The sequence below is a fragment of the Aphelocoma coerulescens genome, unplaced genomic scaffold (genome assembly GCF_041296385.1).
Source record: "Aphelocoma coerulescens isolate FSJ_1873_10779 unplaced genomic scaffold, UR_Acoe_1.0 HiC_scaffold_486, whole genome shotgun sequence".
In the NCBI taxonomy this organism is placed as follows: Eukaryota; Metazoa; Chordata; class Aves; order Passeriformes; family Corvidae; genus Aphelocoma; species Aphelocoma coerulescens.
The window spans coordinates 26,145-45,134 of record NW_027183830.1 but is presented as its reverse complement, the minus strand read 5'-3'; the positions used below and the strand labels follow the sequence as shown (position 1 = coordinate 45,134).

The 18,990-nt window shown below is 54.2% G+C and overlaps 1 protein-coding gene across 1 annotated transcript; it reads left to right on the top strand.

The window, feature by feature from the left end:
* Positions 1-6,333: 6,333 nt before the first annotated feature.
* On the top strand, positions 6,334-18,578 carry LOC138101805 (uncharacterized). Its single transcript, XM_068999586.1, has 9 exons — positions 6,334-6,455; positions 6,838-6,910; positions 7,084-7,185; positions 8,056-8,160; positions 9,869-9,955; positions 12,208-13,404; positions 14,755-14,879; positions 16,086-16,154; positions 18,358-18,578. The coding sequence occupies exons 6-9, from the start codon at positions 12,451-12,453 to the stop codon at positions 18,539-18,541; spliced, it is 1,332 nt and encodes a 443-aa protein (XP_068855687.1). The 5' UTR covers positions 6,334-6,455; positions 6,838-6,910; positions 7,084-7,185; positions 8,056-8,160; positions 9,869-9,955; positions 12,208-12,450; the 3' UTR covers positions 18,542-18,578.
* The last annotated feature ends 412 nt before the right edge of the window (positions 18,579-18,990 follow it).

Genomic DNA, 18,990 nt, shown 5'->3' with positions numbered 1-18,990 from the left:
TTTTTTGGGGGGTTTTGGGGGATTTTTGGGGGTGTCAGAAGGGCTGGGAGAGCTCCAGGAGACGCCGAGAGAATTGGGAGAAAATCCGGGAATTTTGGGGAAAAATGGAGTGAAAAAAATGGGGAATTTTGGGGGGAAAAAAGCCAAATTTTGGGAAAAAAATGTGGAATTTGTGGGAAAAAAATGGTGGTTTTTGGAGGGGTTTTGGGGGATTTTTTGGGGGGGATTTTGGGGGTTTTTGGGGGTGTCAGAAGGGCTGGGAGAGCTCCAGGAGACGCCGAGAGAATTGGGAGAAAATCCGGGAATTTTGGGGAAAAAACGCAGAATTTTGGGGAAAAAAAGTGCAATTTTGGGGAAAAAGAGTAAAAAAAACGGAGTTTGTGTGGAAAAATCGGTGTTTTTTGGGGGGAGGTTTTTGGGGGGATTTTGGGGGGTTTGAAGGGGTTCAGGAGAGCGGGAGAGGTGCGAGGGGTTTTGGGAAAAAAAATGGGAATTTTGGGAAAAACTGAGTGGAAAAAAAGTGGAATGGAAAAAAATGTGGAAATTTGGGAAAAAAGAGCCAAAAAAATGGAGTTTGTGTGGAAAAATTGGTATTTTTTGGGGGGTTTTGGGGGATTTTGGGGGTGTCAGAAGGGCTGGGAGAGCTCCAGGAGACGCCGAGAGAATTGGGAGAAAATCCGGGAATTTTGGGGAAAAAAAGCCAAATTTTGGGGAAAAAGAGCCAAAAATGGGAGTTTGTGTGGAAAAATTGGGTTTTTTTGGGTCTGATTTTGGGGGGTTTTGGGGGGTTTTTGGGGGCCTGGTGGCCCAGCACGACGTGGGCGAGCTGCAGCGGCGCTGCGGCCAGTGAGCAGCGGGGCGGGGCCAGCCCGGGCGGATTTGGGCAACCGGGGGGGGGGGGAAAAATGAGGGATTTTGGGGAATAAAGAGGCAAAAATGGGAGTTTGTGTGGAAAAATTGGGGTTTTTTTGGGGGGGTTTGAAGGGGTTCGGGAGAGCGGGAGAGGTGCGAGGGGTTTTGGGAAAAAAAACGGGAATTTTGGGGAAAATTGAGTGGAAAAAAAAAGTGGAATTTTGGGGGGAAAAAAGCCGAATTTTGGGAAAAAATGTGGAATTTTTGGTGGTTTTGGGGGGGTTTTGGGGGATTTTTTGGGGGGTTTTTGGGGTTTTTGGGGGTGTCAGAAGGGCTGGGAGAGCTCCAGGAGACGCCGAGAGAATTGGGAGAAAATCTGGGAATTTTGGGGAAGAAACGCAGAATTTTGGGGAAAAAAAGTGCAATTTTGGGGAAAAAGAGTAAAAAAAACGGAGTTCGTGTGGAAAAATCGGTGTTTTTTGGGGGGAGGTTTTTGGGGGGTTTGGGGGGTTTGAAGGGGTTCAGGAGAGCGGGAGAGGTGCGAGGGGTTTTGGGAAAAAAAATGGGAATTTTGGGGAAAATTGAGTGGAAAAAAAAAGTGGAATTTTGGGGGGAAAAAAGCTGAATTTGGGGAAAAAAAGTGGAATTTGTGAGGAAAAAATGGTGTTTTTTTGGGGGGGTTTTGGGGGATTTTTGGGGGTGTCAGAAGGGCTGGGAGAGCTCCAGGAGACGCCGAGAGAATTGGGAGAAAATCCGGGAATTTTGGGGGAAAAAAAAGTGGAATTTTGGGGAAAAAAGAGTCAAAAAAACGGAGTTCGTGTGGAAAAATTGGTGTTTTTTAGGGGGAGGTTTTTGGGGGGTTTGGGGGGTTTGAAGGGGTTCAGGAGAGCGGGAGAGGTGCGAGGGGTTTTGGGAAAAAAACCGGGAATTTTGGGAAAAACTGAGTGGAAAAAAAGTGGAATGGAAAAAAATGTGGAAATTTGGGAAAAAAGAGCCAAAAAAATGGAGTTTGTGTGGAAAAATTGGTATTTTTTGGGGGGTTTTGGGGGATTTTGGGGGTGTCAGAAGGGCTGGGAGAGCTCCAGGAAATGCCAAGAGAATTGGGAGAAAATCCGGGAATTTTGGGGAAAAAAAGCCAAATTTTGGGGAAAAAGAGCCAAAAATGGGAGTTTGTGTGGAAAAATTGGGGTTTTTTGGGTCTGATTTTGGGGGGTTTTGGGGGGTTTTTGGGGGGCCTGGTGGCCCAGCACGACGTGGGCGAGCTGCAGCGGCGCTACGGCCAGTGAGCAGCGGGGCGGGGCCAGCCCGGGCGGATTTGGGCAACCGGGGGGGGGGGGAAAAATGAGGGATTTTGGGGAATAAAGAGGCAAAAATGGGAGTTTGTGTGGAAAAATTGGGGTTTTTTTGGGGGGGTTTGAAGGGGTTCGGGAGAGCGGGAGAGGTGCGAGGGGTTTTGGGAAAAAAAATGGGAATTTTGGGGAAAATTGAGTGGAAAAATCAGGAATTTTGGGGGGAAAAAAGTGGAATTTTGGGGAAAAAAGAGTCAAAAAAACAGAGTTTGTGTGGAAAAATTGGTGGTTTTTTGGGGGGTTTTGGGGGATTTTTGGGGGTGTCAGAAGGGCTGGGAGAGCTCCAGGAGACGCCGAGAGAATTGGGAGAAAATCCGGGAATTTTGGGGAAAAATGGAGTGAAAAAAATGGGGAATTTTGGGGGGAAAAAAGCCAAATTTTGGGAAAAAAATGTGGAATTTGTGGGAAAAAAATGGTGGTTTTTGGAGGGGTTTTGGGGGATTTTTTGGGGGGGATTTTGGGGGTTTTTGGGGGTGTCAGAAGGGCTGGGAGAGCTCCAGGAGACGCCGAGAGAATTGGGAGAAAATCCGGGAATTTTGGGGAAAAAACGCAGAATTTTGGGGAAAAAAAGTGCAATTTTGGGGAAAAAGAGTAAAAAAAACGGAGTTTGTGTGGAAAAATCGGTGTTTTTTGGGGGGAGGTTTTTGGGGGGATTTTGGGGGGTTTGAAGGGGTTCAGGAGAGCGGGAGAGGTGCGAGGGGTTTTGGGAAAAAAAATGGGAATTTTGGGAAAAACTGAGTGGAAAAAAAGTGGAATGGAAAAAAATGTGGAAATTTGGGAAAAAAGAGCCAAAAAAATGGAGTTTGTGTGGAAAAATTGGTATTTTTTGGGGGGTTTTGGGGGATTTTGGGGGTGTCAGAAGGGCTGGGAGAGCTCCAGGAAATGCCAAGAGAATTGGGAGAAAATCCGGGAATTTTGGGGAAAAAAAGCCAAATTTTGGGGAAAAAGAGCCAAAAATGGGAGTTTGTGTGGAAAAATTGGGGTTTTTTGGGTCTGATTTTGGGGGGTTTTGGGGGGTTTTTGGGGGGCCTGGTGGCCCAGCACGACGTGGGCGAGCTGCAGCGGCGCTACGGCCAGTGAGCAGCGGGGCGGGGCCAGCCCGGGCGGATTTGGGCAACCGGGGGCGGGGGAAAAATGAGGGATTTTGGGGAATAAAGAGGCAAAAATGGGAGTTTGTGTGGAAAAATTGGGGTTTTTTTGGGGGGGTTTGAAGGGGTTCGGGAGAGCGGGAGAGGTGCGAGGGGTTTTGGGAAAAAAAACGGGAATTTTGGGGAAAATTGAGTGGAAAAAAAAAGTGGAATTTTGGGGGGAAAAAAGCCGAATTTTGGGAAAAAATGTGGAATTTTTGGTGGTTTTTGGGGGGTTTTTGGGGGGGATTTTGGGGTTTTTTCGGGTGTCAGAAGGGCTGGGAGAGCTCCAGGAGACGCCGAGAGAATTGGGAGAAAATCTGGGAATTTTGGGGAAAATTGAGTGAAAAAAAATGGGGAATTTTGGGGGTAAAAAAGCCGAATTTTGGGAAAAAAATGTGGAATTTGTGGGGAATTTTTGGTGGTTTTTTGGGGGGGTTTTGGGGGATTTTTTGGGGGGGATTTTGGGGGTTTTTGGGGGTGTCAGAAGGGCTGGGAGAGCTCCAGGAGACGCCGAGAGAATTGGGAGAAAATCCGGGAATTTTGGGGAAAAAACGCAGAATTTTGGGGAAAAAAAGTGCAATTTTGGGGAAAAAGAGTAAAAAAAACGGAGTTTGTGTGGAAAAATCGGTGTTTTTTGGGGGGAGGTTTTTGGGGGGATTTTGGGGGGTTTGAAGGGGTTCGGGAGAGCGGGAGAGGTGCGAGGGGTTTTGGGAAAAAAAATGGGAATTTTGGGGAAAATTGAGTGGAAAAAAAAAGTGGAATTTTGGGGGGAAAAAAGCTGAATTTGGGGAAAAAAAGTGGAATTTGTGAGGAAAAAATGGTGGTTTTTTTGGGGGGTTTTGGGGGATTTTTGGGGGTGTCAGAAGGGCTGGGAGAGCTCCAGGAGACGCCGAGAGAATTGGGAGAAAATCCGGGAATTTTGGGGGAAAAAAAAGTGGAATTTTGGGGAAAAAAGAGTCAAAAAAACGGAGTTCGTGTGGAAAAATTGGTGTTTTTTGGGGGGAGGTTTTTGGGGGGTTTGGGGGGTTTGAAGGGGTTCAGGAGAGCGGGAGAGGTGCGAGGGGTTTTGGGAAAAAAACCGGGAATTTTGGGAAAAACTGAGTGGAAAAAAAGTGGAATGGAAAAAAATGTGGAAATTTGGGAAAAAAGAGCCAAAAAAACGGAGTTTGTGTGGAAAAATTGGTGGTTTTTTGGGGGGTTTTGGGGGGATTTTGGGGGTTTTTTGGGGTGTCAGAAGGGCTGGGAGAGCTCCAGGAGACGCCGAGAGAATTGGGAGAAAATCTGGGAATTTTGGGGAAAATTGAGTGAAAAAAAATGGGGAATTTTGGGGGTAAAAAAGCCGAATTTTGGGAAAAAAATGTGGAATTTGTGGGGAATTTTTGGTGGTTTTTTGGGGGGGTTTTGGGGGATTTTTTGGGGGGTTTTTGGGGTTTTTGGGGTTTTTTGGGGTGTCAGAAGGGCTGGGAGAGCTCCAGGAGACGCCGAGAGAATTGGGAGAAAATCTGGGAATTTTGGGGAAAATTGAGTGAAAAAAAATGGGGAATTTTGGGGGTAAAAAAGCCGAATTTTGGGAAAAAAATGTGGAATTTTTGGTGGGTTTTGGGGGGGTTTGGGGGGATTTTTTCGGGAATTTTGGGGTTTTTGGGGGTGTCAGAAGGGCTGGGAGAGCTCCAAGAGACGCCGAGAGAATTGGGAGAAAATCCGGGAATTTTGGGGAAAAAAAAAGTGGAATTTTGGGGGGAATAAAGTGCAATTTTGGGGAAAAAAGAGCCAAAAAACCGGAGTTTGTGTGGGAAAATTGGGGGTTTTTTTTGGGGGGGGTTTTGGGAGGTTTGAAGGGGTTCGGGAGAGCGGGAGAGGTGTGAGGGGTTTTGGGAAAAAAAACGGGAATTTTGGGGAAAATTGAGTGGAAAAAATCGGGAATTTTGGGGGCAAAAAAGCCAAATTTTGGGAAAAAATGTGGAATTTGTGGGGAATTTTTGGTGGTTTTTGGGGGGGTTTTGGGGGATTTTTTGGGGGGTTTTGGGGGGATTTTTGGGGTTTTTGGGGGTGTCAGAAGGGCTGGGAGAGCTCCAGGAGACGCCGAGAGAATTGGGAGAAAATCCGGGAATTTTGGGGAAAAAACGCAGAATTTTGGGGAAAAAAACGCGGAATTTTGGGGAAAAGGAGCCAAAAATACAGAGTTTGTGTGGGAAAATTTTGGGGTCTTTGGGGGAGTTTTTGGGGGGTTTGAAGGGGTTCGGGAGAGCGGGAGAGGTCCGAGGGGTTTTGGGAAAAAATGGGGAAAAACTGAGTGGAAAAAAAAGTGGAATTTTGGGACGAAAAAATGTGGAAATTTGGGAAAAAAGAGCCAAAAAAACGGAGTTTGTGTGGAAAAATTGGTGTTTTTTTGGGGGGGATTTTGGGGGTTTTTGGGGGTGTCAGAAGGGCTGGGAGAGCTCCAGGAGACGCCGAGAGAATTGGGAGAAAATCCGGGAATTTTGGGGGAAAAAAATCGAGTGAAAAAAAATGGGGAATTTTGGGGGGAAAAAAAAAAATCCGGGAATTTTGGGGGAAAATCGAGGAGAAACCCGTGCAGTTCGGGTGACAGAAATCGCCTCTTTTTTGGGTGGCTTTAATGGGATTTTGGGGGTGGGGAAAAGCCCCCCGCTCCCCATTGGCCGCTGGGCTGAACTGGGCTGAACTGGGCTGAACTGGGCTGAACTGGGAGCCGCCGGGGCGGCTTTGCCCCGCCCCTCGCTTCCCATTGGCCGCTTCCTCCCGTCTCTACGCTCCCATTGGCCGACCGCGCTGTCACTCACAAATCACCGCCCCCTCACCGCGCTTTTCCCGCCCTGCGCTCCCATTGGCCCGCGTCTTTCCCGCCCCGCGCTCCCATTGGCTGGCGCGCCAGGTGGGCGTGGCCGGGCGCGGCTCGGCGGGAAGCCCGTGAGGGGAAGCGGCTCCGGGAGGGGGGGGGGGGGCGGAAATTTGGGGGAAAATTTGGCAAAAACGGGGTCGGGAATGCGGAGAAGGGGCTGGGAAAGGTTCCCGACGGCTCCCGGCTGCTTCTGCGGGCACTTCTGGGCGGTTTCCGCGTGGCTTTTGGAGGAAAACCGCGGTTTCGGCGCGGTTCGCGGCGTTTGTGAGAGGGGGCCTGGAGGTGGGGGTGCAGGGGGGGGCTCGGTGTTCCCTGAGGGGTTTGCGGGGGTCCGGAGGGGGCTTCGGGTGGTTCTGAGGGGGATTTGGGGCATCCTCGAAGGCTTTTATCGCGTCCTTGACGGGGTTTATGGGGTCCTTGAGGAGGCGTGCAGCGTCCTTGAGGGGCTCTGGAGGATCCTGAGGGGTTTGGGGGAGGTCCTGAAGGGAGTCTGGGACGTCCTGACGGGAATTTGCGGCTTCCTGAGTGACGCTTTGGATCTCTGAGGGGATTTTGGGGTTCCCTGAGGGGGGGGGGGGGGGCATTTGGGGGTTCCCTGAGGGGGAAAAGGAGATTTTTTTGACTTCCTTGATTTAATTTCGGGGAGGTTCCTCACCCCCAATTCCAGACGCCTCCGATGGCTCTTGAGGAGCTGCCGAGCCTGGACCTGCTGCTGCCAGGTGAGAACTCCCTCCAAAAAAAAAAAAAAAAACCCCAGAAAAACAAAATAAAAAAAAACAAACCCCACCCCCATCTCCCTAAATCTCTTGGTTTTTCTCCCCAAAAATAATAAAAAAAAAAAAAAACCGCAGGTGAAGACCCCCCGGGACCCCCAAATTCCGCCACCCCCCAGGAGTTGGGAGCCCACCCGGGGCTGGCTCGGCTGCTGCAGGATTTGGGGGGGCTCCTGGGGGGGGATGGGCTCAGCCCCCCCCTGCAGAAGGAGCTGCGCCAGGTGGGGCTGCAACCCCAAATTTGGGGCTGCAACGGGGACGGGGATGGGATTCAATGTGGGATTGGGCTGAAATTCCTCTTTTTCATCCCCAAATTTTGACCGGCAATTCCCCCCCCTCCCCCCCCCCTCCCCTTTCCGATTTCCTCGTTTTTCCCCCCAAAAAAAACCGAGGCGAAAATCGCTCCGGATTTCCCGATTTCCCCCCAGTTTTAGCCCCAAATTGCCGTGAATGTCTCCGTTTTCCCAGATTTTAGCCCGAATTTGCTCGAAATTTCCCGTTTTCCTGGGTTTTAGCCCCAAATTCCCTCTCTTTGCCCAAATTCTTCCAACATTGCCCTGAATCTTCCCGGCTTTGGGGTACTCTGGGGGTCCCTGGGTGGGATTTTGGGGGTCCCTGGGTTGGATTTTGGGGATTTTGGGGGACCCTGGGTGGGATTTTGGGGTTTTTGGGGGTCCCTGGGTTGGATTTTGGGGATTTTGGGGGTCCCTGGGTTGGATGTTGGGGTTTTTGGGGGGCCCTGAGTTGGATTTTGGGTGGGATTTTGGGGTTTTTGGGGGTCCCTGAGTTGGATTTTGGGGTTTTTGAGGGTCCCTGGGTTGGATTTTGGGGATTTTGGGGGACCCTGGGTGGAATTTTGGGGTTTTTGGGGGTCCCTGGGTTGGATTTTGGGGTTTTTGGGGGTCCCTGGGCTGGATTTTGGGGGTCCCTGGGTGGGATTTTGGGGGGTTTTAGGTGGGATTTTGGGGGTATTTGCGGGTCCCTGGGTTGGATTTTGGGTATTTGGGGGTCCCTGGGTGGGATTTTGGGTGGGATTTTGGGGTTTTTGGGGCTTTTTGGGGGTCCCTGAGGTGTTTTTGGGGTCCCCCCAGGCCGAGGAGCTGCTGGCCCGGGCCCGGGGGCTGTGGCTGCCCCTGGAGCTGCTCTGGCGCCTTCTGGGGGAGCTGATCCGGGACCCCCGAGACTTCGACCCCCCCGTGAGTCCCAAATCCCCCCCAAAATTCCCTCAAAACCCCCCCAAAATCCTCCCAAAAATTCCCTCTAAAATCCCCCCAAAATTCCCTCGAAACCCCCCCCAAATTCCCTCAAAACCCCCCCAAAATCCTCCCAAAAATTCCCTCTAAAATCCCCCCAAAATTCCCTCTAAAATCCTCCCAAAATTCCCTCTAAAATCCTCCCAAAATTCCCTCTAAAATCCCCCCAAAATTCCCTCGAAAATCCTCCCAAAATTCCCTCTAAAATCCCCCCAAAATTCCCTCGAAACCCCCCCCAAATTCCCTCAAAACCCCCCCAAAATCCTCCCAAAAATTCCCTCTAAAATCCCCCCAAAATTCCCTCTAAAATCCCCCCAAAATTCCCTCGAAAATCCCCCCAAATTCCCTCAAAACCCCCCCAAAATTCCCTCAAAACCCCCCCAAAATTCCCTCAAAACCCCCCCAAAATTCTCTCAAAACCCCCCCAAAATTCCCTCAAAACCCCCCCAAAATTCCTACCCAACCCCCAAAGTTCCCAAAATCGCCCCAAAACCCCCCCAAAATTCCTTCCCAACCCCCTCAAAGTCCCCAAAACCTCCCCAAAATCCCCCAAATCCCCGAAACCTCCCCCAAATCCCTGAAACCCCCCCAAAATTCCTTCCCAACTCCCCCCAAAATCCCCCCAAAACCCCCCCAGAAATCCTTCCCAGCCCCCTCAAAGTCCCCAAACCCCCCCAAATCCCCCAAATCCCCCCAAATCCCCCCAAAATCCCTTCCCAGCCTCCCCAAAGCTCCCAAAATCCCTTCCCAACCCCCTCAAAGTCCCCAAAACCTCTCCAAAGTCCCCAAAACCTCCCCAAAGTTCCCAAAACCTCCCCAAAGTTCCCAAAATCCCCCCAAAATCCCTTCCCAAGCCCCCAAATCCCCCCCAAATCCCCCAAATCCCCCCAAAATCCCTTCCCAACCCCCAAAATCCCCCCAAATCCCCCCAAAATCCCCCCAAAATCCCCCCAAATCCCCCCAAAATCCCCCAAATCCCCCCAAAATCCCTTCCCAAACCCCCCAAAGTTCCCAAAATCCCCCCAAAATCCCTTCCCAACCCTCCCAAAATCCCCCCAAATCCCCCCAAAATCCCTTCCCAACCCCTCAAAATCCCCCAAATCTCCCCAAATCCCCCCGAAATTTCTTCCCAACCCCCCCAAATCTCCCAAAATCCCCCCCAAATCCCTTCCCAACCCTCCTAAAATCCCCCCAAATCCCCCCAAAACCCCCAACCCCCCCCAAAATCCCCCCAAATCCCCCAAAATCCCTTCCCAACCCTCCCAAAATTCCCCCAAATCCCCCCAAAATCCCCCCAAATCCCCCCAAAATCCCCCAAATCCCCCCAAAATCCCTTCCCAACCCCCCCAATGTTCCCAAAATCCCCCCAAATCCCCCCAAAATCCCTTCCCAACCCCCCAAAATCCCCCAAATCCCCCCAAAATCCCCCCAAATCCCCCCAAAATCCCTTCCCAACCCTCCCAAAATCCCCCCAAATCCCCCCAAAATCCCTTCCCAACCCTCCCAAAATCCCCCCAAATCCCCCCAAATCCCCCCAAAATCCCCCAAATCCTCCCAAAATCCCTTCCCAACCCCCTCAAAGTTCCCAAAATCCCCCAAATCCCCCCAAATCCCCCCAAAATCCCAGTCCCGGGCGCTGTTCCCCCCTCAGGCTCTGGGGGCGCTGCAGCTGCAGCTGAGCTGGGCCCGTCTGCGCCGGGGCCCCCCCGAGGCGGCCGCGCTCGTCCCCCGCCCCCAGGTGAGACCCCAAAAGCCCCAAATCCGCCCCAAAATCCGCCCCAAGTACACCCCAAGTACACCCGGCACCCCAAAAGCCCCAAATCTGCCCCAAAATCTGCCACAAACCACCCCAAAATCCACCCCAAACCAGCCCAAATCCACCCCAAATCCGCCCCAAGTACCCCCCGAATACACCCGGCACCCCAAAAGCCCCAAATCCGCCCCAAATCCGCCCCAAATCCACCCCAAAATCCACCCCAAACCGCCCCAAATCCACCCCAAATACACCCCAAATACACCCGGCACCCCAAAAGCCCCAAATCCGCCACAAATCTGCCACCAAATGCCCCAAATCTGCCCCAAAATCTGCCACCAAATGCCCCAAATCTGCCCTAAATCTGCCCCAAATTCGCCCCAAATCCGCCCCAAGTACACCCCGAATACACCCGGCACCCCAAAAGCCCCAAATCCGCCCCAAAATCTGCCACAAAATGCCCCAAATCCGCCCCAAGTACACCCTGAATACACCCCAAATACACCCGGCACCCCAAAAGCCCCAAATCCGCCCCAAAATCTGCCACAAACCGCCCCAAAATCCACCCCAAATCCACCCCAAATACACCTGGCACCCCAAAAGCCCCAAATCTGCCCCAAATCCACCCCAAATCCACCCAAAATCACCCCAAATCCACCCCAATACACCCCAAGTACACCCCGAATACACCTGGCACCCCAAAAGCCCCAAATCTGCCCCAAAATGCCCCAAATCCACCCCAAATCCACCCCAAAATCCACCCCAAAATCCACCCCAAGTACACCCCAAATACACCCGGCACCCCAAAAGCCCCAAATCCGCCCCAAATCTGCCACCAAATGCCCCAAATCCACCCCAAATCCACCCCAAAATCCACCCCAAGTACACCCCGAATACACCCGGCACCCCAAAAGCCCCAAATCCGCCCCAAAATCTGCCACAAAATGCCCCAAATCCGCCCCAAATCCACCCCAAATCCACCCCAAATACACCTGGCACCCCAAAAGCCCCAAATCTGCCCCAAATCCACCCCAAATCCACCCAAAATCACCCCAAATCCACCCCAATACACCCCAAGTACACCCCGAATACACCTGGCACCCCAAAAGCCCCAAATCTGCCCCAAAATCTGCCACAAAATGCCCCAAATCAACCCCAAATACACCCCAAATACACCCCAAATACACCTGGCACTCCAAAAGCCCCAAATCCGCCCCAAATCCGCCCCAAATCCGCCCCAAATCCACCCAAAATCACCCCAAATCCACCCAAAATACACCCTAAGTACATCCTGAATACACCTGGCACCCCAAAAGCCCCAAATCTGCCCCAAAATGCCCCAAATCCACCCTAAAATCCCCCAAATCCATCCCAAATCCACCCAAACTCCCCCAAAATGCCCCGAACTGGCCCCAAAATGCCCAAACTGACCCCAAAAATCCCCCAAATCCACCCCAAAATCCCCCAAATCCACCCCAAACTCCCCCAAAAAGCCCCAAACTGACCCCAAAATCCCCCAAACTGACCCCAAAAAGCCCCAAACTGACCCCAAATGCCCCAAATTGACCCCAAAATGCCCCAAATCCACCCCAGAATCCCCCAAATCTGCCCCAAAATGCCCAAAATCCACCCCAAAATCCACCCGGGGAACCCCCAAAATCCCCAAACTGACCCCAAAATCCCCCAAATCCACCCCAAACTCCCCCAAAATGCCCCAAATTGACCCCAAAAAGCCCCAAACTGACCCAAATCCACCCCAAAATCCCCCAAATCCACCCCAAACTCCCCCAAAATGCCCCAAACTGACCCCAAAAATCCCCCAAATCCACCCCAAAATCCCCCAAAAAGCCCCAAACTGACCCCAAAATGCCCCGAACTGACCCCAAAATGCCCCGAACTGACCCCAAAATGCCCCGAACTGACCCAAAATGCCCCAAACTGACCCAAATCCACCCCAAAATCCCCCAAATCCACCCCAAACTCCCCCAAAATGCCCCAAACTGACCCCAAAAATCCCCCAAATCCACCCCAAAATCCCCCAAATCCACCCCAAACTCCCCCAAAAAGCCCCAAACTGACCCCAAAATTCCTCAAACTGACCCCAAAATGCCCAAACTGACCCAAAATGCCCAAATTGCCCCAAAAAGCCCCAAACCGACCCCAAAATTCCCCAAACTGACCCCAAAATGCCCAAACTGACCCAAAATGCCCCGAATTGACCCCAAAATTCCCCGCAGCCCCCGCAGGTGCTGCCCCGGCTGCTCCCGGAGCTGCAGCGGCGCCTGCGGGAAAAGCGGGAAGAGCTCCGGAGTTTCCTGCTGGGACCCCCCAAAATCCCCCCAAATCCCCCCAAAATCCCCCAAATCCACCCCAAAATCCCCCAAATCCACCCCAAAATCCCCCCAAATCCCCCCAAAATCCCTCAAATCCACCCCAAAATCCCCCAAAACCACCCCAAAATCCCCCAAATCCACCCCAAAATGGCTGAAATTCACCCCAAAACGGCCGAAATTCAGCCCAAAATCCCCCAAATTCACCCCAAAACGGCCGAAATTCACCCCGAAACGGCCCAAAATCCACCTGAAACGGCCGAAATTCACCCCAAAATCCCCCAAATCCACCCCAAAATCCCCCAAATTCACCCCAAAATCCCCCAAATTCACCCCAAAACGGCCGAAATTCACCCCAAAATCCCCCAAATCCACCCCAAAATGGCTGAAATTCACCCCGAAACGGCCCCAATTCACCCCAAAATGGCCCAAAATCCACCCAAAATCACTGAAATTCCACCCCAAATGCCCCAAAATCCCCCCCAAATCCCCCCAAATCCACCCAAAATCCCCCAAAATCCCCCCCAAATCCCCCAAATTCCACCCGAAATCCCCCAAAATCCACCCAAAATCCCCCAAATTCCACCCGAAATCCGCCAGGATTTTCCCGAAATCCCCCAAAATCTTCCCGAAGCTGCTCCAGATCCCAAAATCCCTCAAATTCCTCCCAAAATCCCCCAAAATCTCCCCAAATTTTCCCGAAATCCACCCGAAATCCCCCCAAATCCACCCGAAATCCCCCCAAATCCACCTGAAATCCCCCAAAATTTCCCCGAATTCCCCCAAAATCCCCCCAAAATCCCCCAGGATTTTCCCAAAATCCCCCAAAATCCCCCCAAAATCCCCCAAAATTTCCCCGAATTCCCTCAAATTCTGCCCAAAATCCCCCAAAATTTCCCCGAATTCCCCCAAAATCCCCCCAACCCCCCCCCAAATTTCCCCCAAATCCCCGAGATTGGCCCCGAAATTGCCCAAAATCGCCCGAATTCTCCCCAAAACCTGGGGGGGCTCCTGGGCCGGGAGCGGCTGCGGCTGCTCCGGGAGCGGCTCCGGGAGCGGCTCCTGCGGGAGGAGCTGGCCAGGATCGGCCACCAGTACCCCGAGGTGAGACTGGTTTATACTGGTTTGGACTGGGTTGGACTGGGAGGGGGGGAATTGGGGGAAAAAAGGCGAAATTTGGGTAAAAATCGGTGAAAAAATGGGGAAAAATGGGTAAAAAATGGGTTAAAAGTGGGGGGAAAAGGGTTAAAAGTGGCTGAGAAAGGGACTTGGGGTTACTGGTTTGGACTGGGTTGGACTGGTTTGGACTGGGAGGGGGGGAATTGGGGGAAAAAAGGCGAAATTTGGGTAAAAATCGGTGAAAAAATGGGGAGAAATGGTTAAAAAATGGTTAAAAATGGGGAAAAAAGGGTTAAAAGGTGGGATTTGGGGTTACTGGTTTGGACTGGTTTATACTGGTTTATGCTGGTTTCAGCTGGGAGGGACTGGGGAGGGATTGGGTGGTGCTGAGCCTGATCTGTACTGGTCTGTTCTGGTCCATACTGATCCATACTGGTCCATACTGGTCCGTACTGGTCCATACTGCTCCGTATTGGTTTATACCGGCCCATACTGGTCCATACTGGTCCGTACCGGTCCGTACCGGTCCATACTTGTCCATACTGGTTTATACCGGTCCATACCGGTCCATACTGGTTTATACCGGTCCATACCGGTCCATACTGGTCCGTACTGGTCCGTACTGGTCCATACTGGTCCGTATTGGTTATACTGGTTCGTACTGGTCCGTACTGGTCCGTACCGGTCCATACTGGTCCGTACTGGTTTATAGCGGTCTGTACTGGTTTATACCGGTCCATACTGGTCCATACCGGTCGGTAGCAGTCTGTACCGGTCCGTACTGGTCCGTAGTGGTCTGTACTGGTCCGTACTGCTCCATACCAGTCTGTACCGGTCCGTACCGGTCCATACTGGTTTATACCGGTCCATACCGGTCCATACCGGTCTGTACTGGTCCGTACTGGTCCGTACTGGTCCATACTTGTTCATACTGGTCCGTACCGCTCCATACTGGTCCGTACTGGTCCGTACTGGTTTATACCGGTCCGTACTGGTTTATACCGGTCTGTACCGGTCCATAGCGGTCCGTAGCGGTCCGTAGCGGTCCGTACTGGTCCGTACTGGTCCGTACTGGTTTATACCGGTCCGTAGCGGTCCGTACCGGTCCGTACCGGTCCGTACTGGTCCGTACTGGTCTGTACTGGTTTATACCGGTCCGTAGCGGTCTGTAGCGGTCCGTACCGGTCTGTACTGGTCCGTACTGGTCCGTACTGGTTTATACCGGTCCGTAGCGGTCTGTAGCGGTCCGTACTGGTCCGTACTGGTTTATACCGGTCCGTAGCGGTCCGTAGCGGTCCGTACTGGTCCGTACTGGTCCGTACTGGTTTCCGGCAGGCCCTGGGCCGCTGCCGCTCGCTGCTGGGCCGCTGCCGCTGGCTGGGGGAGGGGCAGGCGCTGCTGGACGGGGGGAGGGGCCGGTACCTGCTGGCCAAGGGCGGGGCCCTGCTGCTCAAGATCCGGTAAGGGCCTCATTTGCATCTCATTTGCATCTCATTTGCATCTCCTTCGCATCTCGTTCGCATGCGCGGGGGGCGGACGGGGCGGTTCCCCGTTCAGCCCAGTTACCCCAGGTCCCTTCCCAGTTCAGCCCAGTTACCCCAGACCCTCCCCCAGTTCATCCCAGTTACCCCAGACCCTCCCCCAGTTCATCCCAGTTCACCCCAGACCCCTTCCCAGTTCATCCCAGTTCACCCCAGACCCCTTCCCAGTTCATCCCAGTTCACCCCAGACCCCTTCCCAGTTCATCCCAGTTACCCCAGACCCTCTCCCAGTCCATCCCAGTTCACCCCAGACCCTCTCCCAGTCCATCCCAGTCCATCCCAGTGACCCCAGACCCCCTCCCAGTCCATCCCAGTCCATCCCAGTCTATCCCAGTTCACCCCAGACCCTCTCCCAGTTCATCCCAGTCCATCCCAGTTCATCCCAGACCCTCTCCCAGTCCATCCCAGTGACCCCAGACCCTCTCCCAGTCCATCCCAGTCCATCCCAGTGACCCCAGACCCTCTCCCAGTCCATCCCAGTCCATCCCAGTGACCCCAGACTCCCTCCCAGTCCATCCCAGTCCATCCCAGTGACCCCAGACCCTCTCCCAGTCTATCCCAGTCCGTCCCAGTGACCCCAGACCCTCTCCCAGTCCATCCCAGTTCACCCCAAACCCTCTCCCAGTTCATCCCAGTGACCCCACACCCCCTCCCAGTCCATCCCAGTGACCCCAGACCCTCTCCCAGTCCATCCCAGTGACCCCAGACCCCCTCCCAGTCCATCCCAGTTCATCCCATTGACCCCAGACCCCCTCCCAGTCCATCCCAGTGACCCCAGACCCCCTCCCAGTCCATCCCAGTCCATCCCATTGACCCCAGACCCTCTCCCAGTCCATCCCAGTCCATCCCAGTTCACCCCAGACCCCCTCCCAGTCCATCCCAGTGACCCCAGACCCCCTCCCAGTCCATCCCAGTTCATCCCATTGACCCCAGACCCCCTCCCAGTCCATCCCATTGACCCCAGACCCTCTCCCAGTCCATCCCAGTCCATCCCAGTTCATCCCAGTCCATCCCAGTTCACCCCAGACCCTCTCCCAGTCCATCCCAGTCCATCCCAGTCCATCCCAGTCCGTCCCAGTGACCCCGCCCCCCCTCGCCGCGCCCCATCTCATGAATATTCATCAGGCTGGAGGAGCTGCGCCTGCTGTTGGACACCTACCCCGCCCCCACCGTCCGGGCCCACCGGCGAATCAGGTGCCAGCCCTGCCCCCCTCATTAGCATACCCCCGGCCTCATTAGCATAACCCCGGCCCCGCCCCTCCCCAGCCTCACCCAGCCCCGCCCTCCTCATTAGCATAACCCCCGGCCTCATTAGCATAACATCGGCCCCTTGGCAGCCTCACCCAGCCCCGCCCTCCTCATTAGCATAACCCCCGGCCTCATTAGCATAACATCGGCCCCTCGGCAGCGTCACCCAGCCCCGCCCCTCATTAGCATAACCCAAGCCTGCTCCCCCTCATTAGCATCGATGCAAAGTGGCCCGACAGGGCCCAGCCTCCTCATTAACATAATGTTCCTCATTAGCGTAGTCACACCCCTCATTAACATGATGATGATCCTCATTAGAATGGGCACACCCATCATTAACGTAACCACCCCCTCATTAACATAACCCTCCTCATTTCCATACTCTCCTCATTACCATAACCCACCCCTCATTACCATAACCCACTCTAATTACCACAACCCACCCCTCATTATCATAACCCCCCCTTCATTACCATAACCCACTCTAATTACCATAACCCCCCTTCATTACCATAACCCCACCCCTCATTACCATAACCCACTCTAATTACCATAACCCCCCTTCATTACCATAACCCCACCCCTCATTACCATAACCCACTCTAATTACCATAACCCACCCTCATTACCATAACCCCACCCCTCATTACCATAACCCACTCTAATTACCATAACCCCCCTTCATTACCATAACCCCACCCCTCATTACCATAACTCCCATTCCCACAACTCCTCATTACCATAACCCACTCTTAATTGCCATAACCCACCCTCATTACCATAACCCACCCTCATTACCATAACCGCACCCTCCTTATCATAACCCACCCTTCATTACCATAACCCACTCTAATTACCATAACCTCCTCTTCATTACCATAACCCACTCTAATTACCGTAACACACCCCTCATTACCGTAACCCACCCCTCATTACCATAAACCACCCTCATTACCATAACCTCCATTCCCACAACCCCTCATTACCATAACCCCCCCTTCATTACTGTAACCTACCCTCATTACCATAACCGCACCCTCCTTATCATAATCCACTCTAATTACTATAACCGTACCCTCATTACCATAACCGTACCCTCATTACCATAACCCACCCCTCATTACCGTAACCCACCCTCATTACCATAACCGTACCCTCATTACCATAACCCACCCTCATTACCATAACCGTACCCTCCTTATCATGACGCACCCCTCATTACCATAACCCCCCATTCCCATAACCCACCCTCATTACCATAACCCACCCTCATTACCATAACCCCTCATTACCATAACCCACCCTCATTACCATAAACCCACCCCTCATTACCATAACCCCATTCCCATAACCCCTCCCCCCTCCCAACCCCCTCCCCTCCCCAACCCCCTCCCCCTCCCAAGCCCCTCCCCCCCACAAGCCCCTCCCCCTCACAAGCCCCTCCCCCTAAGCCCCTCCCCTCCCAACCCCCTCCCCCTCCCTAAGCCCCTCCCCCTCCCTACACCCCTCCCCCTCACAATTCCCTCCCCCTCCCCACGCCCCTCCCCCTCACAAGCCCCTCCCCCAAGCCCCCGCCCCTTTACAAGCCCCTCCCCCCCCAAGCCTCCTCCCCTTCCCAAAGCCCCGCCCCTCCCCAGCCCCTCCCCCTCCCCAGCCCCTCCCCCTCCCAAGCCCTGCCCCTCCCCTCCCAACCCCCTCCCCTCACAAGCCCCGCCCCCTCCCTAACCCTGCTCCTCCCTAAGCCCCTCCCCCTCCCAACCCCCCTCCCCTCCCAACCCCCTCCCCTCCCAACCCCCTCCCCCTCCCAAGCCCCTCCCCCTCCGCAAGCCCCTCCCCCTCACAAGCCCCTCCTCCTCACAAGCCCCTCCTCCTCACAAGCCCCTCCCCCTCCCTAAGCCCCTCCGCCTCCCAACCCCCTCCCCCTCACAATCCCCTCCCCCTCCCCACGCCCCTCCCCCTCACCAGCCCCTCCCCAAGCCCCTCCCCCTCCCTACACCCCCTCCCCTCACAAGCCCCTCCCCTCCCAACCCCCTCCCCCTCCCTAAGCCCCTCCCCCTCCCAATCCCCTCCCCCTCCCTACACCCCTCCCCCTCACAAGCCCCTCCCCCTCACAAGCCCCTCCCCCTCACCAGCCCCTCCCCCTTTGCAGGGACTCCCTCACCGAGGGGCTCCGCGCCGCCGAGGCCGAGGCCGCCATCTTGGGGGCGGAGCTGGCGGCGCTGCGGGAGCTGGGCCCGGAGCTGCGGGCGCTGGCGCTGGAGCTGGGCCGGCTCCGCCGGGAATGCGCCCACCGGCGCTGGGCCCTCCTGCAGCTCCGCCCCCCGCCCCCGTGACGTCACCGCGCCTCATTAAAATACCGCCGGCACCGCCCCCTCGCCTCCGCCTCCTCTTCTCTGTGGGCGGGTGATTGACAGCCGGGGTGGGGAAGGGGTGGGGCTTGACGTTCCAGCTTTGCCCATCCCCCCCCCCCCCCCAGCCCCGTCCTGGCCCGAAAATGAACCCGGAATTCCCAAAATTCTCCCCAAAATTCACCGGGAAAGGGGAAGGGGCGGGGCCAGCTGGGTGATTGACAGGCAGGGCGCGCCGCCTGCCGCGGTGATTGACAGCTCGCAGAGCGCTCTCATTGGTCCAGAGCCTCTTGTGGGCGTGCCCGGCGCTCTTCGTCTTGATTGACAGCTGAGAGCGCGTTTCTATTGGCTGCAAGCCCCGCCGGGGGCGGGATTCACCTTCCCGCCACTGCCTTGATTGACGGCCAGCCCCGCGCTCTCCCATTGGCTGCGGT